Source organism: Oryza glaberrima, chromosome 3, assembly GCF_000147395.1.
Source record: "Oryza glaberrima chromosome 3, OglaRS2, whole genome shotgun sequence".
Classification (NCBI taxonomy): Eukaryota; Viridiplantae; Streptophyta; class Magnoliopsida; order Poales; family Poaceae; genus Oryza; species Oryza glaberrima.
The window spans coordinates 4,305,198-4,331,288 of record NC_068328.1 but is presented as its reverse complement, the minus strand read 5'-3'; the positions used below and the strand labels follow the sequence as shown (position 1 = coordinate 4,331,288).

At 46.1% G+C, this 26,091-nt stretch overlaps 5 protein-coding genes across 5 annotated transcripts; 2 read left to right on the top strand and 3 right to left on the bottom strand.

Moving 5' to 3' along the window:
• Positions 1-3,306: 3,306 nt before the first annotated feature.
• Positions 3,307-4,938, top strand: LOC127765051 (E3 ubiquitin-protein ligase Os03g0188200). The gene has a single exon (XM_052289849.1). The coding sequence runs from the start codon at positions 3,519-3,521 to the stop codon at positions 4,578-4,580; it is 1,062 nt and encodes a 353-aa protein (XP_052145809.1). The 5' UTR covers positions 3,307-3,518; the 3' UTR covers positions 4,581-4,938.
• A 275-nt stretch (positions 4,939-5,213) lies between these two features.
• LOC127765050 (protein DETOXIFICATION 27-like) lies at positions 5,214-11,156 on the bottom strand. The gene is made up of 8 exons (XM_052289848.1): positions 10,720-11,156; positions 6,780-7,321; positions 6,585-6,671; positions 6,430-6,486; positions 6,068-6,306; positions 5,859-5,977; positions 5,664-5,750; positions 5,214-5,564 (listed from the first exon to the last, which is right to left on the bottom strand). The coding sequence occupies exons 1-8, from the start codon at positions 11,011-11,013 to the stop codon at positions 5,517-5,519; spliced, it is 1,473 nt and encodes a 490-aa protein (XP_052145808.1). The 5' UTR covers positions 11,014-11,156; the 3' UTR covers positions 5,214-5,516.
• Positions 11,157-17,499: 6,343 nt separating this feature from the next.
• Positions 17,500-19,045, top strand: LOC127768121 (purine permease 3-like). Its single transcript, XM_052293652.1, has one exon. It carries the CDS (start codon positions 17,607-17,609, stop codon positions 18,804-18,806), a length of 1,200 nt encoding a protein of 399 aa, XP_052149612.1. The 5' UTR covers positions 17,500-17,606; the 3' UTR covers positions 18,807-19,045.
• Positions 19,046-19,657: 612 nt separating this feature from the next.
• Positions 19,658-21,891, bottom strand: LOC127765732 (bet1-like protein At4g14600). The gene is made up of 4 exons (XM_052290678.1): positions 21,685-21,891; positions 21,190-21,319; positions 20,920-20,976; positions 19,658-20,048 (listed from the first exon to the last, which is right to left on the bottom strand). Exons 1-4 carry the CDS (start codon positions 21,708-21,710, stop codon positions 19,887-19,889), a joined length of 375 nt encoding a protein of 124 aa, XP_052146638.1. The 5' UTR covers positions 21,711-21,891; the 3' UTR covers positions 19,658-19,886.
• A 1,266-nt stretch (positions 21,892-23,157) lies between these two features.
• Positions 23,158-25,474, bottom strand: LOC127765092 (GEM-like protein 1). Its single transcript, XM_052289898.1, has 4 exons — positions 25,077-25,474; positions 24,880-24,981; positions 23,824-24,095; positions 23,158-23,525 (listed from the first exon to the last, which is right to left on the bottom strand). Exons 1-4 carry the CDS (start codon positions 25,312-25,314, stop codon positions 23,337-23,339), a joined length of 801 nt encoding a protein of 266 aa, XP_052145858.1. The 5' UTR covers positions 25,315-25,474; the 3' UTR covers positions 23,158-23,336.
• Between the last annotated feature and the right edge of the window lie 617 nt (positions 25,475-26,091).

Below are 26,091 nucleotides of genomic sequence, written 5' to 3'. Positions count from 1 at the left end.
AGATAATGGAATAATTGTTATTTGGAATAAATCTATTTTGCTTCTATCTCTTGCACCTGATTTAATCGTCTATCTTAACTACAAAATCGGGTCATCTTCAAAAACCGGTGTAAATTAACTCCTTTAGTAGTTTAGGAACTGGCTTTTCACTGAACCAGCAAGTAGGGCCTACATGTTAGCGACTCTTCTATCTATCCTTCCTTTCTCTTCTTTCTTTTCCATCTATCCCCTAAGGCTGGTGGCACAAATCCTCTATCCCGCATCGTCCCTACGGCCGAGGGCCCAGGCCGAGGTCACCGACAATCTGGCTATGAGCTACTGTGATGGCAGCAGATCGGCGACGGAGCAACCCAAGCTGCTATGAAGGAGAAGCAAGGAGAGATGAGACTTGAGAGTCCTAGACGTGCGGGTCTACATGCTTACTTAGCGGGTCAACGATGGTCAACGTGTCACATCGTTAAAAACCGCTTCCCAAACATCAAAGAAGTCGTTGATTTGCAACGGTTTGCTAAGATGAGGAAGACGATTCAATCAAGAACAAAATATGAGGGAGGCAAAATAGTTTTTTTTAGAAAAAAAAACTTGGCAAAAAATAGGTTATTCCCTGTTCTTTTGTTAACAATTTTTATGCTTAGGCCGAAGGAGTTGTCATAATGTGCACAGAATGCGTGGGCCTTTACTTCATCTAAATATTTGCGCCAGTCAATAGAGAGGCCCATTACTGCTAAACTTCTCCTACTTCTATAACCTGATAGTATAAAGCAGGCCGGTCACTCGATATTTCCAGGAATAAGTTCACTTTAACACCCTGAAATGAACACGGAAACTAAATTCAAATTGTATTCTTCATCCGCAATACCACACCCCCAAACTGTCAAAACCGGTATAATTTGACTCTCTTGGTGGTTTTGTAGGGCGGTTTCGCAAACGTGACGCACACGTGGCAGTGTTGACTTGGTCTTCGTCCCACGTAGTATTGATGTTGCGCTTTTGTGGCATTAAAATTAAAAAATATATGTGGGCCCATTTGTCATTCACACACAAAAAATTGTGGGTCCCACATGCCATCTTCTCTCTCACTACCCTTCTTCTTCCTCTCTTTCTCTCTCTCTCTCCCTCTTCCCTTGACATGAGCCGGCGGTAGGCCGGGGCTCGAGTGGCGGTGGATGGTGGACCTCGGGCAATGGGCGCAGGAGCAATCCTTGCAGATGCATAGCAGGTGCTCAAGGTTGCGAGCCACCTCCGATTTTGCGGCGGCGGTAGGCGCGTCTCGGCCTTGAGGCGTTGGCGCGAAGCGAGGAGTAGTCTCCAGCGATGCCTTCCACCGAGCCATCACCGTCTCTGCCGCTGTGACCATGTCATGCCGCCACCGCCGTCCTACTGCCGCAACTCATCCTCTAGCCGCCCGTTGTGGCCGATTTGGAGCTCTGGATCTGGGCTGGTGGAGCTCGGTGCTACGCCGCGGAGTCGTCTTTCCCTCCTGAGCTCCTCGTGCATGGCTGCACGATGCCGTCGACGGCACCACCACCATCATGGTCTACCACGACAAGCCACCGCCGCCGCTGCCGCCACTCTCGCACCCGCTTGCCACACACGGCCGAAGAGGTCACCGGTAACGGCCGGCGGCGCAATGGCGCTGGCCATGGCGCGGTCTATTGTGAGGAGGAAGGAAGCGAGGGGCGGATCCGGCCTTTGGGTCCGCAACTCCAGCGGCTGCCCGCTCGCTGATGCCACTCTGTCCATCGCCTGCCGCCGTCGCCGACGCCGATCCAGACGCCGCTCCCCACACACGAAGAGAAAGAGGGAGAGATAGAGAAGAGAGGAGAGGGAGGAAGAAGAAAGGATAAAGAGAGGATGACATGTGGGACGCACATGTTAGTGGGTCCCACAAATTTTTTTGTGTGAATGACCCCCGCATATTTTTTAAAATTTTAATGCTACATAAACGCCACATCAATGCCACGTGGGATAAAGACCAGGTCAACACTGCTACGTATGTGCCACGTCAGCGAAACCACCCTCCAAAATCATCAAGCTAGTCAAATTACACCGGTTTTGACAGTTCAGAGGTCAAGATTTCTGCTATTGCGGATAAGGGATACGATTTAGATTCCGTGTTCATTTGAGGGAGTCAAACTGTACTTATTCCATATTTCCAAGCCTAACTGAAACAGAATCAGCCCATTATGAAGCCCATAAAACAGGTAACAAATTCAGTGCGCTATTGTTCCAACTTATGTCTGCTTTTCTTTCTTTTCAGATTCATGCCAGCCATATTCACATTAACTCAAGGATTCAATGTCAATGACTAGCATTCTTTTTACAAGCATGCCTATTTGTTACTTTTGCTAATTGTGCAGCAGCAGTGACGAAACAACGCGAAGATGCTATTCTAATTAATCTAGCGTACGTAACTTACGTGACATATAGACAAAGAATTGATCCAAGGCAACCACCACATGTCCACATGATTGATGATTCATAATAGTAAACAACTGCGCATTATTGTTCGGTTAAAAGTTGACTGCTACAAATTTCATATGACCACGTCAAGCTTTATAAAATTATAAAAAGAAAACTTTCGGCGACGACCTCAGTGGTGGTTGCAAATATTGGAATTAGATTCAGTTCGTACAAGTTGTAAAAAAAAAATTTGAGTTCGTACACATACAAAGTCGTTAGTCCACATGAGTGATCAAAACTCACAAAATATACAGTTTCAAAGCTTGTACACATAGACTTAATACCTTATTCCTAGAACCGACAAGTAGAATGAACTGGTCATAATAATGCATCCCTAATCTATTTTTTTTAACTAAATGCATCCCAAATCCAAGCATGGCGTCAGTAATCCCGAAGTTGACATGTAGGCATTGTAACGCGAGTGCATGCTACATGCTTGACATGGGCGGCAGGATAGGTCGGAAAGTGAAAAATACCCAGCCACACCAGGCGCCGTCCAATCGCTGCATATTGGCGACTTTTGGGCACTTTCCCGTCGTCTTTGTGATGGGTCGGGGGCACAAAACGTTGCGTGCAAAAGACAGCGGCATTGCTACTCGATGTACTGAACCCACAGTAAGTTCTTGTTGGCTAGGAATTTTCGGAGCCATCAGATCATTCATGATCACCGTACATGTAAGTTGTGCATATGGATTAGTACATTAACGACGTGTTGATTCTGTAACCAAGAGGTTTGTTGTTTGTTTGTTCAGATGGAACTCTGACCAAAATCCAGGCACGCGTGAAACGGTGACACGAAAAATGCTTCCAGCTGATTTCCACCGGCAACAGCCAGTGAGGGAGTCAGCGGCACCGCCCGCTCGTCCCCGCAGTCACTGACTGGTGGGGCCCACTCGCCACGCAGCCATCCCTGACGTCCGCGCGTTACACCATCCGCGTCGTAGTTAACACCTCCATTACTCCATTCCTTCCAAAAGAAAACTCGAAACCTCCCCCTCTCCGGCCGCCGGCGAGCGGCTCATCCATCCACCCCACCTTGGCCGGAGACGGCGGCAATGGCTCACCGCCGGATCGCGCTCGCCGTCCTCGTGACGCTGCTCTTGTCGGCGTTCCGCCCTTGCCTGGCGCAACAGAGCAACGACGACACGAGCAAACACCACCGGAGCGCCACGGCCGGCGGGTTCACGCCGACCACCGTCGTCGTGCTCGTGGCGCTCATCACCGCCTTCTTCCTCCTCACCGTGTTCTCCGTCCTCATCAACCGCTGCGCCCAGGCGCGCGCTCCCCCGCGCCGGGCGTTCCGCAGCACGGCGTCCCATCAGCCCGTCGGCGGCGCCGCCGCCGCGTCCCGCGCCTCGCGTGGCCTCGACAAGGAGGTCGTGGAGGCGTTCCCCACGGCGGTCTACGGCGACGTGAAGGCGCGCATGGCGGCGAAGTCGGGGCCGCTCGAGTGCGCCGTGTGCCTCGCCGAGTTCGCGGACAGCGACGAGCTACGGGTGCTCCCGGCGTGCTGTCACGTGTTCCACCCGGACTGCATCGATCCCTGGCTCGCCGCCGCCGTCACGTGCCCGCTCTGCCGCGCCAACCTCACGGCGCCACCGGTATCGCTCGCCGCCGCCGAGAGCTCCGACCTGACGGCGCCGGAGGAGGCGGTGCAGGAGGAAGAGTCGGAGGAGCTCGACGAGGCGTCCCTGATGGCCACCTTCACGCCGGAATCCGTCATCGACTTCGGCGCGACGCACGACCATGAATTCGACAGAGCAGGGTACCCTCACTACCGGAGGACGCAGTCGGCCATGGACGCCGCGCCGGACCGGCACACGCTGAGGCTACCGGAGCACGTCATGAAGGAGCTCGCCGCCGACCGCAGGCACCGGCGCGCCGCGAGCCTCGCCGGGTACCCGGACAGCGTGGAGAGGACGCCGAGGTGGCTGACGTCGCTCTGGCGATCGGTGTCGTGGCAGAGGCAGAGCCGGGCGGACTGGGACACCGGAGAGGAGCACGGCGGCAGCAAAAGGGTTCACCCGGTCGCCGGAGCTCAGGACGAGACACCCAGCGGGTCCGGCTCCGATGGGAGCAAGGAGAACTCCGATTCTGACGCGTTAAACCGAGTTTGAATTTTGTTTTCTCCTCTTCTTTTTTTTTTCTTGTGCTTCGTTCTAATTGTGCAGCGGTGTAGTAATACAAATTAACGATAAACTACCTTGCACAATTTTCTATTAGCAAACAAGTACTCTACTACTCTAGATCGTCGATTCTTGTTTGAGTTTATCGGGTACAAAGGTTTAATATTCCGGTAGATCATGAACATTTTAGGATATCCTTAACAGTACCTCTCAGATTAATGGGGATAATTAGTACTGATTAGTGATTAATTATGCTGGTCACTTGCCAGAAATGCTGCTCCACTGTGTGCTAGGCTTGCCAGTTGCAAAAATGGAATAAACGAAGAAGTGATATGATACACCGGCCGATGCACTCCGTGAATGTCAGTGACAGAGAATGTATCCAGTCAAAGAATACGTACGCACGCGATTGTTCGTATGCACCTTTCTATCCCGTTCTTCAATGTCAACTCTATGCTGACATTATCCTGCGAGATACCAGTAGGATGATGGCGTCCTACATGGCAATTCGTCTTGAATACCAACGGTAGTTAAAAATTTTTCTTCTTTCAGTGCAGCTACGTCCACCAATACGGCGAGCATGCAGGGTAAAAATCCAAGATGAAGATTGTAGAAGGAATACGGTTGGTGAAATCACTTTAGATAAGATCGATTCAATCTTCACATGTCACCATTTGCCATACATACGTTACTTCACTCGGCCAGCCGAAATGGTAAATTCTCTTCGGTAGCCAGAAGACCAATACCATAAAATTGGACGCAACGAAGCCAATACTAGCGACCAACAGGAGCAGGTGAGGAAGAATCGTCTTGTCCACTGTTCACCTATGCAGTTAATCAGCTCACTCGTCGCGACCATCTTGTCCTCTCGTATGGCAGAATCTGGTGACGAGCATATTAGCTCAGGAACGTGTGCGTCCTCTCCCATCACCGGACTTGCGACCACTTGTCCATGCGCGTGCTTGCGATCATGGCCTGCAAAATAACACAGCCAAAAAATGTCAAAAATTCAAAGTCGCTATGGCATTTGGTCGTTTTCTTGGGCTGTGTGGAGGGATTGATCGTTTTGTTCACCTCCTTGTCCCAGTCGCAGCGGATGGTTATGATGGCCAGAATCAGCGTCTGCACTGCGGTTCCGCCGATCATGCCAGCCCAAATTCCCTGCAAATTAAAGGTTTCACGAAAGAAATGGTCAGGCCGGAGATGGCTAACATTTTCACGGTTTAACTTGAACTGCTCAGAAATCAAGTAGCATAGTGGCATAGGTACCAGGACGCCAAGTTTGAAGAGCCATCCGAGGAGAATGCCCATGGGGATGCCGATGAGGTAGTAGGTGCCAATGTTGACGTAGGCCACCATGGATTGCCACCCAGACCCAACAGCCACACCTGCACGTATATGGCCGGCCCATTTATGACCAGTTCAGCTGGGAACTGAAGGTCCATGCAGAAAAGGAAGAGAAAGGTTGGGCCGAGTACCTGAGAGAACGGGCTGGATGCTGTTGAGGAGGATGGTGAAGGCGAGGAGGACGGAGAGGTTGTCGACGGCGTCGAGCACGACGTCGCTGGAGGTGAAGATGAGCGCGAACTTGTCGTGGAGGCCCACGATGAGCACCCAGAAGAAGAGCCCGATCACCAGCGACGTCACCGACGACACGATCGTCGCGAACCTCGCGCCCTTCCCGTTGCCGGCGCCCAGCTCGTTCGCCACCCGCACCCTGCAAACCACAACAAAAACACGTACGCCGCCGCCACACGTGCTCTGCTTAGTTCGCTATTCAAGTTCCGCAAGCAAATCGAGTGAGAACTGAGAAGAAGGCAGTGCGTGCGTGCGTACGTACCCGGTTCCAGCGAAGAATGCCAGAGGAATCATCAGCTCCCATGCGTTGATCGTCATGCTGTCCGCGGGAAGACACACAAATTAATTGCCAGTTTTAGGTTAGCCACGATCAGACACATTCTCAGATTGATTCAGGAACATGTAGTACTAACTTACCAGATGGAGAGCGCGTCGACCGCAATAGCCGCGTTCTTGAGGTTACCGGTCAGCAAGATGAGGATTCTGTAGTACCAGTTCTCCAAGCTGCAAATTAAGCACACAAATTCTGTCAGCAACTGCAAAACGAAATGTGAAATCAAACAGAAACCAAATCACACGTGAACACGCGGTTCTCAGTTTGACGTCGCGTACCATAGCATGACACCTGAGGCGGCGGACAGCTTGACGAATTCCCACAGCCCAGCGAACGCCTCGAGGGAGAGGCCGTTCCACGTCTCCGGGCATCCGCCGCAGGCGACGTAGGCGAAGAGCATGGCGGCGGTGGCCCACCACGAGAAGTTGAGGGTGAGCGCGATGCCGACGAGGCCGAACCGGAAGCGGGAGACGAGGAGCCAGCTGATGGCGACGTGGACGCACAGCGCGACGCCGGACGCCGCGGCGCTGGCGAAGTTCTTCATCTGGCACTGCAGGAATCGCTGCAGCGGGAAGAGGAAGGCGAAGGAGAGGTGCAGCGGGATGAACCAGACGGAGACGCGGCCGGCCATCGCCGACAGCTCCGGCGGCTGACCCGTCAGGAGCAGCACGTCCTCGGCGTAGATGTACATGGGCAGCAGCAGCACCGCGCACGCCAGCAGCACGATCCACGAACGCTGCATGTACACCCCCATCATGTGGTACTTCTTCGCGCCGAACGCCTGCCCGCACAGCGTCTCCAGCGCGCTCGCCATGCCAAGCTGCGTTCCACACGACCAATTAATTGCACAGTGAATCAGTAATGGTTATTCAGTATTTCAGTACAGTATAAGTAATACTCCCTCCGTCCCAAAAAAAAAAAAAGACAAACCCTGGTTTCTGTGTCCAACTTTTGACCGTCCGTCTTATTTAAAAAAATTATAAAAAAATTAAAAAGACAAGTCACACATAAAATATTAATAATGTTTTATCGTCTAACAACAATAAAAATACAAATTATAAAAAAAATTCATATAAAATAGACAATCAAAAGTTGGACACATAAATTTAGGGTCTGCCTTTTTTTTAGAACGGAGGGTGTACTTCAGAAGCAGCAATCGTACAAACTAGTATACAGCAGTAGTATAAAGAAGTCATCACTGCTCAGGTAGCCAGGTACAATTATACAGTAAGAGAATCAGTAGTACCAATTGATTCAGTACACCATAATAATTCAGTGGTTTTTCAAACTGATACCATTTAAAATCATGTCATTTTTTTAAAGTTGCCAACGATGCATACATTTAGTTTTATTACCAAACTTTGATAATTATATAAGAAATCCTGTTAAAACTTGACAATATTGTAAACTTGCTAAAATTTTAACAAATGCTAAATTTTGGTAAGATTTATTTTGTCTATAATCTGAACAGCCCCTATCGTACAAACCATACTACAGCAAGAAGTCACTGCTCAGGTAGTCAGGGACTATCATACGGTGAGAAAATCACGAAAGACAAATCGGTTTTATGCTATGATCCCTCTGCGCCCATTTACTTGTTTAAAGTATAGTGAAAGATTTCATTAAACAAACAAAAACTGCCCAATCTCTACATGAATAAAAAAATGCACGCGACCAAACTGTCTCATCTTTTCGCCTATGCTTATGCTTATTAGCTAAAATTTAAATTTTTAACCTTAAATTTAGAGTTGATTTTAGGGTATTTTCATCGTAGTTTATTTTTCAGTCTTTGCTTATAGATCGTTAAAAACATATATATAAAAATTTTATTTATAAATTATTTTTTGTTTACAAATATATTGTTTGACTTATTTCTGGAATAAGCCAACGATGGGGTTGCTAGATAACATGAACATGTGTATAATGTTTTATAAGGATGTTCTCAACTACAATAAGGAGGAGGGACTTTCAAGAATGCCCCATCATCTGTCTATTAATGTCGTCGTACTCATTTACTTGTCACTATTAATTATCGGTATTTCAACTTTGATCATTAATAATTTTTAAATGATTGATTCATAATTAAAGAACGTTACATTACTACGAGCAATCAAAATTTAAAAACAAATATAATAAATAGTGATAAGTATTCCTATTTGGAAAGGGATCGGTGACATTTTTTTGACCGGCAAAGAGAAGCCGACCGGAATTTATTTAATAACGGAGAAGTTTTTTTTTTTCGGGGGATAACAGAAGGTTAACGTTGCAGGTGACAAGTGACAACAATTTTGCTGAAAAGAAATTGCAAGCACGGCAAATAAGTCGGAATATATACTGGAGATGAATAGATGCCACATGTATGTGTGCGTTGGTTGATAAAAATCGACAGGTGGAACAGCAGAAGCGAGGAATTTATTCGAAGTTTCAGGAACAAAAGAGATGAAGCTTCTCAGAAGTACTACAAGAAATGAAGAATTCACTCAAGAGGCCCAGCTCCTTCCGGTGCCTTCTCTGTATACTTTTTTTTTTTTGACACCGCCTTCTCTGTATACTGATGATAAGAAAACGTGGACACCAGATAGAACCAAAGTGTTTGCGGGCACAGAAGCGCCAGCCGTTGCATTCTGGATTATTGCATTTATGATTTTCCATTTTTCACAAACGAAATTAAAAAAAAAACTATTCCGGACACGTGCATCTTTTTATATAAAAACAAACAGAAATTATACTGGCCTCAAGAAGTACCGAAGTGTTTTTTTTTAAAAATAAAATTTTGGTACCTCTGACATCGAAAGTATCGAAAGTCAATAAATTATACAATAAAAATATATGGTTGCTTATCATGTACCGTAAAATGATCCCTCGAATAGTAAATAAAATGATTTACCGATAAAATGTTTATATATGTGTTTTTATTAATTTAAAAATATATAAAATAAAATATAATGAAAAACATAAAATCAAACTTCAAAATTAGAGAAGTTTTATTGTCAGTGAGAAAAAATTTTAAGTTACCTAAATTTTACACTAAAAATTTTAATGACTCGAGATATCTAGTACATAAGTTAAAGTTTTACATTAGAAAATACGACGATTCTAGTAGTTTTTAAGAATAGTAAAATTAGCTTTAAAGTTAGATTTTAAATAATTTTAGCTTATAAACATAAACGAAGTAATGCGGCCTTAAATTTCACGATCAGCCTTTCAACTTCGCATGATTTCACTAAAAGGCAAGAGAGATTCCGCTCTCATGTCGTAAGTCGTAACTCTGACGCGAGGAAAAACAGTCATATCGCAGTCGAAGAAATACACATCCACTTGACTACTCACGCTTCGGCTTGTCATCACAAATTCCCAGTTGAACTCTTCAGGTGGGCTGTCTGCGATATGTACAGGGTTGCACGAGGATTTTGGCCGCTGAATTGAACAAATCCAGCCACATTTACGTTTCAATTTTTTTCCAAAAAAGGGAAAAAGAAACACTGGGCATGCGTGCATGGATAGGAGCAAGTGTAACAAAAGGATACCCCACAAATGCTGCGATATGCATGCCAATTAACACGTCACACCTGTCCACACTAGCACCATGCATAAATGGACTTTACGATCATGGGTCATGGCAGCTTTGCAGTGATCGAACTCCAGCTCAAAAGAAGCGTAGCGTTCTTGCATGCTTGGCGCTAGCTAGCTCCTCTTGCAGTCTACTCCCTCGGTTAAAGGTTATAAGATATTTTATCTTTGATCAAAATCAAACTATTTTAAATTTTATCAAGTTTATAGAAAAAATAGTGATATTTTCGATCCAAGATAAATTTATTATAAAATATATTTAATTATGAATTTAATAAAACTAATTTGGTAATATAAATATTACTATATTTATCTATAAACCTAGTTAAATTTGAAGCGGTTTGATTGTGACTAAAGTCAAAACATCTTATAACCTGAAACGGAGTAATTCACAGCACATTTTGTTCGAAATATTTACTGCTTAATGTTTATGTTTTTTTTCCTTGCTGGGGTAATTAAAACCAATCCTAAGTTGCCAACCATATTGGGGAGATAGCACCCAAAGATAGCACGTACGAGCTAGCACGACGAATTAATTAACCAGCAAAAAAGGACGTGTTCAATCGGCCGGAGGCCCGGAGCTAGAAAGATCAAGCTAGTAAGGAGTAAATTAATGGAGTACGGGACGCGTAGTAGTAATTTGCGTACCATGAGGCCGAAGTTGAAGCCGACGACGACGGTGTTGGCGATGGAGATGGCGGCGAGCTCGAGGTCGCCGAGGTGGCCGGCGAACGCCTGCGTGATGACGTTCATGCTGTAGGTGACGACGCGGCTGAAGATGGCCGGCGCCACGATGACCCACAGCTTCCTCGACTCCTCCCACACCCTCCTCCTCAGCTTGCCGTCGCCGCCGGACACCACCTGCCAGCCCTCCTTCGCCGCGCCGCCGCCATTCAGCAGCGCCACCCTGCACTCCTCCTCATCCCCTCGCCCGTCACCCATCGCCGCCGACCGTGTCGTCCGAACGAACGAACAATCCAACCTCCTCTGCTTCGATTAATTCTTCGATTCCTCCTCTTGTGTTTTCCCCCGATGTCAATGAGGTGTCAAACCCAAATGGAACGAGCGACCGAGCGAGCAGAGGCAGGTGGAACGCCTTTTAATAGGAGAGGAGTTCCGTGGTGGTGTTGGCGAGTCCAAGCTACAGCTAGGCACGCACGAGAGGGCGACGAAAGCGCGGACGTCTGCCTTGCGTTTCGTGGCGCACGTATAGGGCGGCGCACGGGACGACGTCGCTGTTGGGCAAATCTGCCGCGCTGTGGTGTTTGGTGCCAACTAACCTCGCGTTAGCTCCCGTGTCCGTGGAGACGGATCGGATCATGCTGCGGCGCACGGCTTTCCCGTGTTCTCTCCTGCCTTTCCGGAAACGATCGGCTCGATCAAATCTGGCGCGTACGTGACGCGTGCACAGATCGCGCGCGAACAACCCTCGAGTTCGCGATCGAGTCCTCCTAGTCCGAACACGCGCGAATCCACTGTGTGTTGGAACTGGTGTGCACGTACGACTGATGGGAATATTAAATGAGATTGTTAAGTGAGATGTTGGTGTATATATTTTAGGCGCCTGTACCGCGTGTGAGATCTGCGGCCGTGTCAACACAAGATTCTTATACGTTGATCGTGATTGTGAATATTGGGGAGGACTACGTACGGAGAAGCTAGCTGTGCTGTTGACCAAACCAATTACCAACTCACTCTTTGAGTCCATCATGGCTCATGCAATGCATGTCGCAGATCGATCGATCGTTACCTGCCCGGGCTCCCAAAACCGGTCGTCTCTGCACTTGTGCAGTGGTTTGATATACCGCAGGCAGCTGTTGCGGCACACGGAGAGATTACTAGTCCGTATCCGTACACGTCGGCAGATTTGTGGCTATACATGCATATGCATCAACGTATGCGTTGGCTCTCTAAACTTGCACTTTAAAATCGCGTTTGTTGCTTGCTATCTTCTCATGAATCTCGTCAAAAAACTGGGGTTGGGGGGATCACTTGCTTTGGGAGTTCGGGTGATGATGACGTCGGATGGGGCCCATGAATAAGACTACTAACTACAAAAAAAAAAAAAAATTGAGCACGAGCCCTTTGTTTTCTGCCAAGTCTGTATACAATAAAACCTGACCCGAACCGAAACAAAATGGACATACGGAGTATATAATACCAGGAGGCATCGATCAGTTATAGTGAATATTGACGCGCGCTACGCTGTGGATCATGCGTACTGCCGTAGAGGACACAGATACTCCCAATCCATCGCTGACGACAATGTGTATCTAGAAATCGATTCGTGTAAATTGCCAACTAACCACAAAATTAAAAAAAAAGAAAATAAAAATCAGACGAGTTACTGGTATCATGATGGCACACAAGCGCGCTGGTGACATATGGGTGCCTACTTTTGCTCACATCTTCAAGAGATTCACACGCATATATAAGCACCCAATTTGTTGGGGGCGGCCACCTCCATATAAAGCTCGAAACTGGCTTGCCAATGAGGGAGGCAAAACCGAAAAGAGAACACAAGTAAACGCCCTTGAATGGGTAGGTAATCAGGGTTAAGAAAGCGAGAGCAAACTGTCAAACTGATTGCAACTCCGGATTGTTTACTACGGAGTACTCCAGTAGATAGAATGTCCAAATTAATTTCCAACGGGTCACTATCGTTCTGAGGTATGGACGCGATGGACAGCCACAACACAAAGTTCAGTTTTCCATTTTGCACAGCAAACGGGTCGTTGGCGTTGCTGCTTCTCCATCGCCCACCCATACATTGTAGCATCACACCACTCGTTGCGTTCGTCATTGCCCACGTCTTCCGGACCCCGTCTTTGGAACAAGCAAAGCTATAGCTCTTCGCCTGTTCGACATGGATAGATGCATGCCATTTTATTTTTATTTTCTTTCTGATGAGATGATGCATGATGCATATGATTGTATAGTACTCCCTCCTTCCCTAAATGTTTGACACCATTGACTTTTTTAAACATGTTTGACTGTTCGTTTTATTCAAAAACTTTTATGATATGTGTAAAACTATATGTATACATAAAAGTATATTTAATAATAAATCAAATGATAGAAAAAGAATTAACAATTACTTAAATTTTTTAAATAAGATGAACGGTCAAATATTTTAAAAAAAATCAACGGCGTCAAACATTTTAGGATGGAGGTAGTACTATTCAGTTCGATCTTATCCGTGGGCCCGTGGCTGCGTTCGTCTGCCGATCATGTTCATGGCCGACGAAGTAGTAAAGGATGCAGCTGATCGATTAAACTGTTGTTAATCAATAATACTGGCATAGTAAAGGATACAGCTCTTGGCTACAATTAATAGCGACGTAGCTCTTGGCACCATGATGCATGTGGTTATGAGTTGCGACGCGATGGTCACGGCAAAACTTAACGAGTCGTGGTTCACGCCTCGATGTGTAGCGACATGTGTCCCCTCTCGTCGTGTCGCAGGATACATACATTATATGTGGATGTAATCATGTTAATAATGCATGGATCTGTTTATGTTGCGCGCATGAAGCCCAGGCAGGACGTGAGATGCCCTCGTCGTGGTGCGGCGATCGATGGGGAATTTTGGATCGGTGCCTGTTGTCTCCATGGATGGCAGACAAACCCGTAGCTGTATGCAATGGTTTTGGAATTTTCGTACAGGTTTGAGTGATTAACTGGTTATTACTATCACTGTATGGCCTGTGATTCTCTCGCCGACTCAAAACCGAACTGAAGTGATCTGCTCCTCACACGAAAACGCCAGCCCAGAGTAAACGTGCAACACAAGAGGCCGGCCCGGTTTTTTTTGTACTGGGCCAGATGGAAGGCCTCGTCCAAGCTGAGGGAGATTGGTGGGCTCAATCTCTCGGTTACCAGGCCACACGGCCGAAGGAGAAGTGGGCCTCCGGTCTGAGCGAGGCCGATCACAAGGCCGAACAGGATGGCTAATTAGCGCAGCTGCGTCTCACACTTTTGGTCCACAAAGTTCACGTCAAAGTTTCAGATGAAAAGTTTTCGAATGAAAATTTTCAGGTAATTTTTTTTCAGATGAAAGTTTTACAAATAAAAGTTTTCAGATAATTGTTTCAAGAAAAATATGCGTGGATGAAAACGTAGCTACGCTAAATAGCAGTCCCCTAACCCCAAGACTTTTAAGACAGAGAAGGAGCATTCGGCTGTATTCTCTGCACCGTCGTGTGTCAACTTGACCCTTTCCACGGTGTCAACTAGGAAGCTGGGAGTAGGTGCGCCCGTTCGATTAGCCTGATGGATTAATGTTGGGTTAGTTAGTTAATCGGAACACGCATGCAGATTGTTAAACATGCAGGTTCCAAGCGACCTGCAAAGCGCGGCTGCGATCAGAAGATTAATGGTCACGGTCTCACGGATTAGTTGGGTTTCAGTTTGACCTTTATTTGATCGATCGACCAAGGTGGCACGTACGTCACATCTGATTATTTATTTTATTTAAATTACACAGTATAACATAGACACTCACAGCGTACACACACTCACCCCTATGAACACACGCACGTAAACCCAATCCCTTTGAGCATCTTCGAAGACTGGGCTAGCAAATCCATCTTGAAGTCAAACCCATATGAACTTTCGCTTATTATTTATATGTTATGAGAGAAATACATCTGATTATATTAGTATGACAATTTCCAGCTTGCTGTCCTGAACAAGTTATACCTACTACGGAGTAGATGCTAACTAGATTGATCAACATATATAGTAAGTATGTTGTCTACTCGACTGCGTGCAGTAAGCACCCAAGGAACCTGTGGTTTTTTTTTCTTGAAACAAAGAAAAAGAAAAAAAACAGTTATCCGAGCTCTCAACATGCACAGTCCGTTGGTCTTTTCCCGTGGTAGGTGAATGCACTTCAACTCTGACAAACAAGATCCATGAAACTGACAGAGAGCTTATATGTCTCCGCGCGCAGATCTCATGATTCATACGGTGACTATTGACTATCGACTTTCTTATGAGCTAATAACATTCATACGAGATAGTCGCTGTTAATTACTACACACTTACCACCTACTAATAATCCCCTTCAAGACTTAGCACGCGTGCCTGTGCCTTCCCCTGCAAATCTCAAATCCTAACTACCTGCACCATCGGCGACCTCGAGAGATAACGTTCACACAAAAGCGGAACACTTTGATGGAATAACTGAATGATGGATCAGCTAGCTGCTAGGCGATGTCTCGCAGTTGGTGGAAATGGAATACGTTTTCAGCACCTGCTGGGATTTCATTGAGAAACCAACTAACGCATTATGCATGGTGCCGTAAAGTTAAAACGAATGGAAACATAGCTGAACCTCTTTTCTCAGACAAGAGAATGAGATAGTGTGATAGCTTCAAGTTTTAACACATCATCTACTCATTAATTAAAAGTCAATATATACAACACATTTATACATTACTTCTAGGCTTATAGCACTTTTATATCCTAATACACCATCATATATAATTTTTATTTTATTTTATTTGTTTGCTCTTAATTTATTGATCTATTTTTTAAAAAGAAAATTAGAATTTGTGCACTCACTCTGAAAAAAAAAATAATCATTTGTCTAGATTTAAATTTAGGATTGGTTTTTTTCCGTACGGAATGAGTAGAGATGATCTCTTACCAGATAGGTGACTCATGCTCTCTTCTCTTTTCCATCTTATCTACCGAGGAGTTTTCATGTATTTTTAGTCTCTATTATACTTTTCCACACCATATCGGAGTCGTTCCTGTCTGTGACTGTCAATTTTCTGAACTTACTGCCACCAACTTTTTACTGTGTCATGCAGACATATCATCACCATCCATGATCAGTCAGGACACTAGCTAGGTAAAGTACTGGGGAATTCCATGTACTGGATATTGCATATGCCAAATTGCCAATCCACAAGAGTATTAATTAATTGCATATGCTGTTGGCTGTATATGCGGCAGATAAAATTTAAATTAATACTGGAACAACGGACTGGCGGTATGTACACCACAAATTACCACAATGTATACAGTTTAAACACATGCAGAGTCCAACCAGTCTTTAATTAACTCCATGCACCAACAAATTAAGCTACACCAAACAGCGGAGGGGAACTAATCAAACGACTAGTAGTTTCTTCGGTTTGAACAGGGAAAAAGATCGAAGCAAAATTCTATTAGGTAAAATAATCCAAATCATCGATATATTTAGGATCGCTATATATAGTTGGAGAGCAAGATAGCACATGTGTTAATTACCCGGTCTTAACAGCCGCTTGAACCAAACGGAACAAGCAGGCACTTTCCACGGAGGCGCTTCTGCTTGTTTTGTCTCACTAAACAATGATCAATTAGCTAGTCTCCGTGTAGACGCATCACGGATGTGTGTGGATTATTGGGAAGAAAAAAGGACGTTAATTTGTTTCAGCTCAGTACTATATTTCACTATAGTACTATCTACTTGGACTAGACCCATGACACGTCAGGTCATCAGCTTAGCTAATCCTACGGAGATGCATGGTGGTTGGTTATGGATGCGAATGATTAGTACATGCACACACGGTGGGTCGTCAAACGCAGCAAGTCCAAGCACATGGAACGTTGAACATGTTTGCTCACAACAGGTTGCTATTACGAGTACTTGTGGTCAACGTACGATAGGCTTTACTCGGTCATAAACTTATATATACATTAAGCGTATGATTTGCTGAAATGATAACGGATAAGTTTTAGATTTGTGACATTTTGATGCACCTTATGGTCACGCGCGTATTCATACGAAAGTGATTTTGAGATATATATATCAAGTTCCAAAAGAAAAATAAATTCATTTCAAGTTGAATTAGTCTGAACTAATTTCATGAGTACATCGTGTCATCATGTATGGAATTATCACACCATTTCCTTTTTCTTTAGAAAATATCACATTATCAGAACTAGCTAGCCTTTCTCTACGCTAGCTACTCCATCAGTTCAAAAATATAACAACATATGATTGAACATGACATATCCTAATACGATTAGCTTCAAATAAAAAAACCAACGTTGGTTTTGTATTAATTTCTACTACTATATACGTAGGGGTACCCTTTTATTTTGTAGAAAAATCAGTATTAATTCATTGTACGCATGCAACAAGTGGAGTCCCTAGCTACTCCCTAGCCGTAGCGTGTAACAAGTGGAATAATAGTCCATTTACACTGTAGAGGTAGCTAAGGGACGATTTCTCAAGTATCTTCAGAACAAACAACATGTCTGTTGATTATTTTACTGTTATCCCTGTGTACTTCTTGTCTCCTTCCTTTTTGTTGACTCACCTACTCTGTTAATCTCTACGTTACTCCAAATCTCCAACATCTTCTCCTAGACCTTCACATCCTTCACACATCTATATAAACCCTAGAACACACCATGTCATCCAACACTCAAGCAGATTAAGCTAATTAACTACCATCAACACACCCTAATCCAAAGGTGCCAAGCTTGCAGGAAACAGTAAGCTAGCTAGCAGTCTAGCACTGCTTCATTTGATCATGGCCACCATTACTGCTGCTAGTCCCAGACCCAGTGCTGCTCCTGCAGCCATGGAAGAGACCAGCAAGGCGATGCCTACTAGCGAGTGGCCTGCCGCCAGCGGCGGCAATGCGTCGCCGCCGGCGAGGTCCCGGCCGTCGCTGCTGGTCATATTCAGCGCGTGCCTCGTCCTCCTCGGCGCCGGCGGGCCGCTCCTCCTCCGCGTCTACTTCGTGCACGGCGGGACCCGGCTGTGGCTGTCCGCCACGCTCCAGATCTCCGGCTGGCCGCTGCTGCTGCCGCCGCTGTGCGTGTCGCTCTACCGCGGCCGCAGGCACGGGATCGGCAACCTCCTCCTCCCGCGGCGCCTCGTCGGCGCCGCCGCCGTGCTCGGCGGGCTGTACGCCGTGTCGTGCTTCGTGTACGCGCTGGGGTCGCAGGCGCTGCCGCTGTCCACGTCGTCGCTGCTGCTGGCGACGCAGCTGGCCTTCACCGCCGTGTTCGCGTTCCTCTTCGTGGGCCTCCGGTTCACGCCGTTCTCGGCCAACGCCGTCGTGCTGCTCACCATCGGCCCGGCGGTGCTGGGCGTCGGGCCGTCGTCGGGGAAGCCGGCGGGGGAGTCCTCCAGGGCGTACTGGACGGGGTTCTGCGAGGCCATCGGCGCGGCGGCGCTCGCCGGGCTGGTGATCCCGCTCGTCGAGGTCGCCACGGCGAGGTACGGGCGCCGCACGGGGCCCGCGGCGAGGGTGCCACCCCCCTACGCGACGGTGATGCAGATGCAGGCGGTGATGGGCGCGGCGGGCACGGCGGTGTGCGTGCTCGGCATGGCGATCAAGGGCGACTTCCAGGCGGTGGCGCGGGAAGCGGCGGCGTTCGGGCTCGGCGCGGCCAACTACTACCTCGTCCTCGCCTGGGACGCCGTGTCGTGGCAGCTGCTCAACCTGGGCATCATGGGGCTCATCACCTGCGCGTCGTCGCTGCTCGCCGGCATCATGATCGCCGTGCTCCTGCCGCTCTCGCAGGTCCTCGCCGTCATCTTCCTCCACGAGAAGTTCGACGGGACGAAGGGCATCGCGCTCGTGCTCTCGCTCTGGGGATTCGCCTCCTACCTCTACGGCGAGAAGGCGCAGAAGAAGGAGGAGGCGCAGAAGATGCGCGAGCGCGAGCAGGAGGTGGCGCTGGCACAGAAGACCGCAGACGTGGAGTCGGCGGCGCCTTAGTTTACAATGGGATTGTACGTGTCTACTTGGGTGGGTCGTATACATATTTACGGGTGTAGTGAACATGTTTCTCAGTGTAGTTTTACAGTACAGTGGCATGCATAAATTTTGTACGAGATTTTTTCAAATTCTGTATGACATTGTTTCATTATATGGTACTAGCACGCAGAAAAAGCAAGTGCTACAGTTGTATCAACAAAGAGAATACTAGCATATACATTCACAAGTTCTTCACTTCATGACTTCTTCCCAGTGCTGGTAAAACCTTTATACTACTAGCTAGTCTACAAGATAACAAGACAGAAGGGAAGATTGTAAGCCGCCATGAAGGGGTTGCATATTAAAATGACATTTCACTTCATATAGAGCACACAGTTGCTTGGCAACATGCATGCCTGTGCAGAAGGAGCATGTGCTGATATGCACACCTGGAGCAGAAAAGAGGGATGGGACTACGGAAGCACAAGCATGCATGCAAGAAACGACAGGGATAAAATAGTTTCATAGTATAAAACTAGTAAAAAACAAAACAAACTAATCCCTCCAACTCCATGTCTCCATGCATGCTGGGCAGTGCATCTTGGCATGTGGCGATGGTCGCCGGCGTCGTGGTGGCCGACAGGCCGCCATCCGGTCCAACGGCCCAGCAATGACTTACAAGACCAAAGAGGGCATGGGCCCACAAGACCGTCACGCACGCATGCTACGGCACTGGATGATGGACCAACAAGGTGATCGCTGTCGTCGCCTGCACCAACACCAAGTTGAATCCGAATCCACGGCAATTTTTGGAGGCTGTGCGCTCATCCAGTCACCCTGAGCATAGATGACAAAAACGAACACACCAAAAGAAAAACAAATATGGGCCCAAACATCATGGAATATATTCACATTGTCATGGAATATGGAATTCTTGTACAAGATACAGGGGAATGACACTTTTTTTCACCAACTATCAACATATTCTGCCGTAGTACTGTAACATGAACCTCAAAACACAGTGTCTGCCAACTGCCATTGACGGAGGTACCAACTAACATTTTACTCGATCTCTCCCTTTTGTCAGGTCTTGGTGCTTCATCATCTCCTAGAGAACTTGGACACGAGGTACACTAGAAAGAAGCAGACGAGAGCGAAGAGGATTACATGAAAAAGATGGTTCGAACCATTCTGTATGATTTTCTTGTTTATTCTCCTCATGTTATTCTTGACGCCTGCCTGGGCCTTTGTCAGAGTCATTTGCTGCAAACAAGTGCAATATGCACATTAGAGACCGAGCACAAAGCGTATTTCAAGTTTTCAACACAAACTAGTGTACATCTTATTGCAGATTCTAGTCTACACAAGCTCTCGACAAACAGAGAAAGGAATATGCCAGACAAGTAATTTTGGATGATCTAGGGCATTTTATAGAGTAAAGCCTCATTTCGATGGACCTTAATCTGGGTCCATCAAATTCCTGGCCTATAGGTGTGCTAACATGGAAACTTCTCATGTATATGTGGCCTAGTCCCCTTTTCTTTTTCCAAAAACTATCGACCAACAAGATGACAATGGAGAGAAGATCAGAATGTGATTCCATTTAGGCACGAACATCCTGCTAAGCCTGAATGATGGTTATAGTGTACTTTTAGAGTTCTCGTACAAAGGTTTCAGATTTTAAAATGAGCAGACATCAAATTCCAAATAATCAATTATGATTAAATGTACGATTCTACAAGCACTTCACTTCCAGAAACTACTATTTTATGAAATTTTAACATGATGCCGCTACAGATAGACTAGACAAAGCTCACAATGTAAGTAATACCCAGGATACCAACATACAAGGCCGAATTCATGGTAACTTTTAGACATGCGTTAGTGCATAATGAATCAACTACAGTGCATGGGATGGGATGACTGAACATGACTGGTTAAGTGACAAGAGATTGAGGATCAGCAGATTGTGTTTGAAGAAACATTACACTAGGAACCTTGCGATCAGTGATAATCTATCTGCTAAAAAATGTCCATGTGAGGTACAATAGGCGTGCCATATCAACATTCCGATAACTCAATCTAAATGCTATTCAGGATTTGGCCCAAACTGTCTCGCAGACAAGTTACTTACCAGCTGAGAGATGAAATCATTTTGGTACTTGGCCTCTGTTTGGATCTCTTGGGCAACCTGCAGCACCAAATTAATGGCTTGTTTAGAATCGATTGAAAGAATATGAAAAAAGCTTATGAACATAAGTAGATCATGGTTCAATTACTCCCACATAGCATCACGCAATTTCACAACAACTCTAGCTCGCCACACCGGTTTCATTTAGACACCAAATTTTGACTACCTTCCACAACAGAGTTTGCTCATACAGATATTCATAACAATACTTACCCCTCTTAGCTTACGGACTTGCCCACGAAGTCCGACAATATGGTCATCCAAATCAGCGGTAATTGGGTCGATCTGGAGCGAAATCTCGCTGGAGCTTGATGATGCAGCCGGCCTGGCCGTCAGCCCTTCCCTGCAGAACCGAACATTAGGATCAGGATAACCGAGACAAAATTGGAAAGTCCAAGAGGGAAAACGATAATTTGCACACACGAATCGACGGTTAATCAGAAATTCAGAATCAAGCCACGAAATTAGGGACTTGTCGAGGGCTCAATCAACAACGAAATTTCATAGGGTACCAACAGGGGAAGCAGCGCAAGAACACAAATCGGGGGAAACGACCCCAGGTGTTCGTCAACCACGAGAAATCGAAATCAAAAGAACGACGCGTCCTGGCGAATCTAATCCCGCAATAAAAAAAATCGAAGGAATCGACGATTAGGACGGAAAACTAGGGGGGGGGGGGGGGGGTGGGGGGGGGAAGAAGAGGCGAACCTTGAACCGTAGGCGCCGCTCGCCATTGCGAGATCAGAAGAGGGAGACCACGAAAGATTGAGCCCGAGGAGATGGAGACCGATGCTGCTTTCCTCCTCCGGATCCGCGTCTTCCCGGGCGGAGATCGAGACTGCAAATTTCCCAGCGACGCGGCTTGGATTGGAACGGAGAGGAGAGGACGAAGGAGGAAGGGAAGCGGAGTAGAGGGGGGAAAGTCCGAGGACGTGGCAGATCGGACGGCCCACGGTTCACGGATGACGCGTTGTCGAAGCAGCGGTGCCAGCGTGCAGCGAACAGCGGTTGCTTCTCTGTCAGGAAATCAGGTTAATCCTGATTTAGTGACTGTTTTGGGAGTTTAAAATTCTGAAAAACAGCGGGTGAGAAGTTAGCCGATAAGAATTCGAAGAAACTATGTTTTTTTTTTAGCTTCAGACTTCTAATTTATTTTCTAGATTCTTAAAATCTAGGTAAAAATCTAAGTGTTTTGGAAGTTTCTGACAGCTACAGCTTCTAGGATGTCATAAGCTCCCCAAACATGCCCACATGGTTTTACCTGCTGCTTCGTGCATATGATGATGCTTTTTTATAAACTTGTATAGCACAAAGAGGATAGGTTTTCCATTCCATCAGGATTTTCCTATTAACGCTTTTTTTTTTATAAATTGTTAAATAGTGTGTTTCGTATAAAAACTTTTATAAGTTACTTTAAAATATTAAATAAATTTATTTTTAAGTTTATAATAATTAGAACTTAATTAATTATGTGTCAATAGCTTTCTCACTCTACGTACCTTATTTAATCTTAAGAGCATGTTCAATGGTAGAGACGAGTATAGTCTCTTAAACAATAAAAGATTATTTAGAGATCGTGTCTTTACAATATACAATAGTTGAGACGACAAAGGCTCTAATCATTAACTCAAAAAAATATTCATTTTGTTAACATTCCTTCCATTTTTCTACCCTCATACAACCATATTTTCATATTATAGTGATTAAGAGTCGTTGTTATCCATAACAAGGATGTTTTGTCTCTCCTCTTTCTCTTTCTTCCATATCAACAAATATTCCTAATTAACAACGCTAAGGGACCACTGTGGACAAATATTCCTAATTAACAACGCTAAGGGACCACTGTTGACAATCATTGTACATGCCCTAATATTCATCTACCTCAAACTGACCCTTCCTTACTTAATTACTTAATCTTAATCTTCATCTATTCAGGTGCCGCTACTGGATGGTCAGACAATGCAGCAGTAAAGGGAGAATATAAATGAGCAAAACTCATGGTTCAACCAACTCAATCATGTAGAAGAAAGTTATTTCATCATAGGCGTCACTTTGTAAACACTTCAAAATTGGTTTTTAATGCGAATTTCTTTCTATCAGCCTGGCACTATTATCGAACGTCAGAACAGACACTCGTTTGATATTGCAGGAAGCCAAATGAAATCCAGTCGGACAACAACAGAGAGTAACTATCGAGAGATCATGATGTCACATATCAAAAACCGTTTCAAGTCGGTACACATTGCAAGAAATGCCAACACCTATCCAACAAAATACAGACGACTGCCAATTTGATGAAACACAGAGTATATCACAAACTGTAATATGTTGGGCTTGCTATCCCCAATCTATGGACATCACTAAGCTCGTAGATTCTGAGCCTCCTGAAGTGCTTCCTGCAGATTCTTTACGGCGCTGTCATAGTACACGAAGCCCATGAACCAGAACTCATGATTATCAACGGAAACCACCTGGATGTATTTCTCAGATGCATTTGTTCTGCTCGTTGAAGGATTCACTGATCTCAGTTGGGTGTGGGGAATGACAACCTGTTGTTTCAGACAGAACAATGATAAGTTATGCACTTCTATAAAATGATTCACGCAAATGGAGAAATAACAGCAGGCTAATGGAAGAGAAAGAAATCTGCGACTAGTTTCATGAAGAAAAGTAAAAGGAAAGCACATAAACCAATTCACTACTTTGCTTTCTACACAGTACATTATGGTAAGATATCTTGCTTCAGGAGAAATTTGTCACACTGATTATCACCAGCGGTTGTATTGTGAAGCAGACTCGGTATGATCTCAATATATGATGAAAAACACATACAGGTAATCAGAATACCTTATAGTAGCTCCACTCATCTTTGTCTCCAACCTTGTAAGCAAGTGGATTATCGCTACAGAATGCCAGCTTTTTATTGGACAGATATAGCACACCCATGACAGGACCAGCAGAGGTTGACAGATAACATGCATATGGTTTCTTCAGTTTCTCGTCAGGGAGGACATCAAATGTTTGATGGAAGATTTTATCATATCCACCTTCTGCTATGACTTTGGTGATCTGGGAAACCCTGCCCATTGCTGCATCTGTAATGCTTGGTCCAGTTTTCACTGTTTCAAGGCAAATTAAGATTCGTGTTATGACTATATTATCTCACGCTGCTCGAATTCAATTTAGGAAACTTATACCATATCATTTCAAGGGATCAACAGTACAATGAGCATGTGAACAAAGAAGGCTCAATACATGAATACAACACCAAATCAGTGCAACTAGAAAATAAGGGAGAGGTAGCACAATGAGACATCTATCTGGAATGATCAGCATTATAAAACACTGCAAGAATTTAAAACATCTTTTTACTCTCTACATTGTTAAGACATATGGTTTACCTAACAAATTAATATGCATGAGCTATTCACTGCAAATAAATTGTGTTATGACTGATAGAATATACCCAGCATTTCTCCGTTGTCATCAACAACGCCAACTCCACATAAATCCAATTACATAGCCTAATAGCAACAGCACCACCCATAATCCATATGCGCTGGACCAATTCAAAGTTTCAAACAGACCAAAGAAGCCAATAGATAGTGAACCTTCTTCATTCAGCATTACTATAACACACAGATCTCACCAGACAGCACAAATACCCAATCAAGCACTACTGTAATTCACAATTCTCACCAGGCCGCCTTTTTTTTTTCGAACTCATCAACACGAATTATCGTCAAATTCCATTAGCGCTAACTACCGATATAATCCCCAGTTCCCCCACTTAATTTAATTACATGCTACTCATAACTCCAAAACGAAGATAATATGCAGAAAAACCAAGCATTGGTAAACTGATACAGAACAAAAACCAATAACTTCAGAATTGAAGCTTACAGTGTTGCCAGAAGTTGCCGGTGAGGGTCTCCGTCTTGCGAGCCGCCTCTCCAAACCTCTTCCCCATCTTGCCGAGAACATCCTTCACCGTATCCATTGTATCTGCAAAAGGGGAAATCCGAAACAGTTAAAAAAAAAAAAAACCCCGCAAGTTATCCTGCCAACAACGGAGGGCAGATTCGGCTGCAGGAACGCACTCTTGGAGGCGGGCGCGACGCCGCCGGCGGGTGAGGAGACGTAGGGGTTGCCCGAGTAGGGCGGCGCGGAGGAGGCGGCGGCGTGGTAGGGCGGAGGGGGAGGCGGGGCCACGTCCTCCGGCGAGAGCCTCGGGTAGTGCGCGTAGTCCGACGCTGTTGCTGCGGCTGCGCCGGTCGCGGGGGCCGGCGTCGCCGTGGCGTGGTCTCCTCCGGCGGCGGCGGCGGCCGGCGGGTGCATGTCGACGGCGGGGAGGTGGGGCCTACTGGTCAGACGGTACAGCTGGGCGCCGCGTCGTGCTCGACGTAATTCCTGGACCCAACGGACGCTTCAGGTGGTTGCCTTTTTTTTCTTTTCTCCCCTTTTTTTCTTTTCGAGGATTTCGTGACTGCCTGTCTCCGAAGCTGATGCGGTATATATACATAATCGAAATATTGAATTTTCCATTGCTTCAAAAAAAAATGCCACACTTAAATAACACGATGAGGTCATCGCTAAGGATTTCGAGTCTTCGGCGAACTTGTACCAACAAATGCTTAGCCACGAAGGTGCTTTCATTGCCCGCTCTGATCTGTCGTGTAACGCCCGAGGTCTCTCGGTCAGCGACGCGTTAATATTTAGCGGCCCACATGTCTGTCCTGTATAGGTGAGAATGAGATCGGATCCAACCAAGTGTTGCTCCTCCTCCTTCCAACCCGTTAATTCCGCTGCTTCGCGTAGTACTACAGCAGCAACGGTTCATTTCTGCCTTTCGGACCCCAAACTCTCCCAAGGCCCACCTCACGTGAGTCCTGTCGCTCCACCGCCCAACGAACGGCCCAGCCTGCGTTTCGACTCGCGCGGGTGCAGCACTGCAGCCGCGTCTCTCCGCTCGGCGCGTTGCACTCGGCAGCGAGCTGCGAGCGAAAAAAACTGGGCGGATTACGGGGAGAATCCGGGGAATCTCACGCGCGCACGAGGAGCGCACCGTGCGTGCGCCCACGGCCACGGGGCCCGGGTGGAAAAAACGCCCCCGTG

Bases quoted from the DNA above. Each gene is read 5' to 3' on its own strand.
- LOC127765051 (XM_052289849.1), top strand. From the start codon at position 3,519: ATGGCTCACCGCCGGATCGCGCTCGCCGTCCTCGTGACGCTGCTCTTG.
- LOC127765050 (XM_052289848.1), bottom strand. From the start codon at position 11,013: ATGGGTGACGGGCGAGGGGATGAGGAGGAGTGCAGGGTGGCGCTGCTG. The intron at 6,487-6,584 runs GTAAGTTAGTAC...TCCCGCGGACAG, and splicing joins GTCGACGCGCTCTCCATCTG to CATGACGATCAACGCATGGG. The intron at 5,565-5,663 runs GTGAACAAAACG...GTTATTTTGCAG, and splicing joins GCTGCGACTGGGACAAGGAG to GCCATGATCGCAAGCACGCG.
- LOC127768121 (XM_052293652.1), top strand. From the start codon at position 17,607: ATGGCCACCATTACTGCTGCTAGTCCCAGACCCAGTGCTGCTCCTGCA.
- LOC127765732 (XM_052290678.1), bottom strand. From the start codon at position 21,710: ATGGCGAGCGGCGCCTACGGTTCAAG. The intron at 21,320-21,684 runs GTTCGCCTCTTC...TCGGTTCTGCAG, and splicing joins AGCGGCGCCTACGGTTCAAG to GGAAGGGCTGACGGCCAGGC. The intron at 20,049-20,919 runs GTAAGTAACTTG...ACTTGTTTGCAG, and splicing joins ATGATTTCATCTCTCAGCTG to CAAATGACTCTGACAAAGGC.
- LOC127765092 (XM_052289898.1), bottom strand. From the start codon at position 25,314: ATGCACCCGCCGGCCGCCGCCGCCGCCGGAGGAGACCACGCCACGGCG. The intron at 24,096-24,879 runs GTAAGCTTCAAT...GCCTTGAAACAG, and splicing joins CGGCAACTTCTGGCAACACT to TGAAAACTGGACCAAGCATT. The intron at 23,526-23,823 runs GTATTCTGATTA...CTGAAACAACAG, and splicing joins ATGAGTGGAGCTACTATAAG to GTTGTCATTCCCCACACCCA.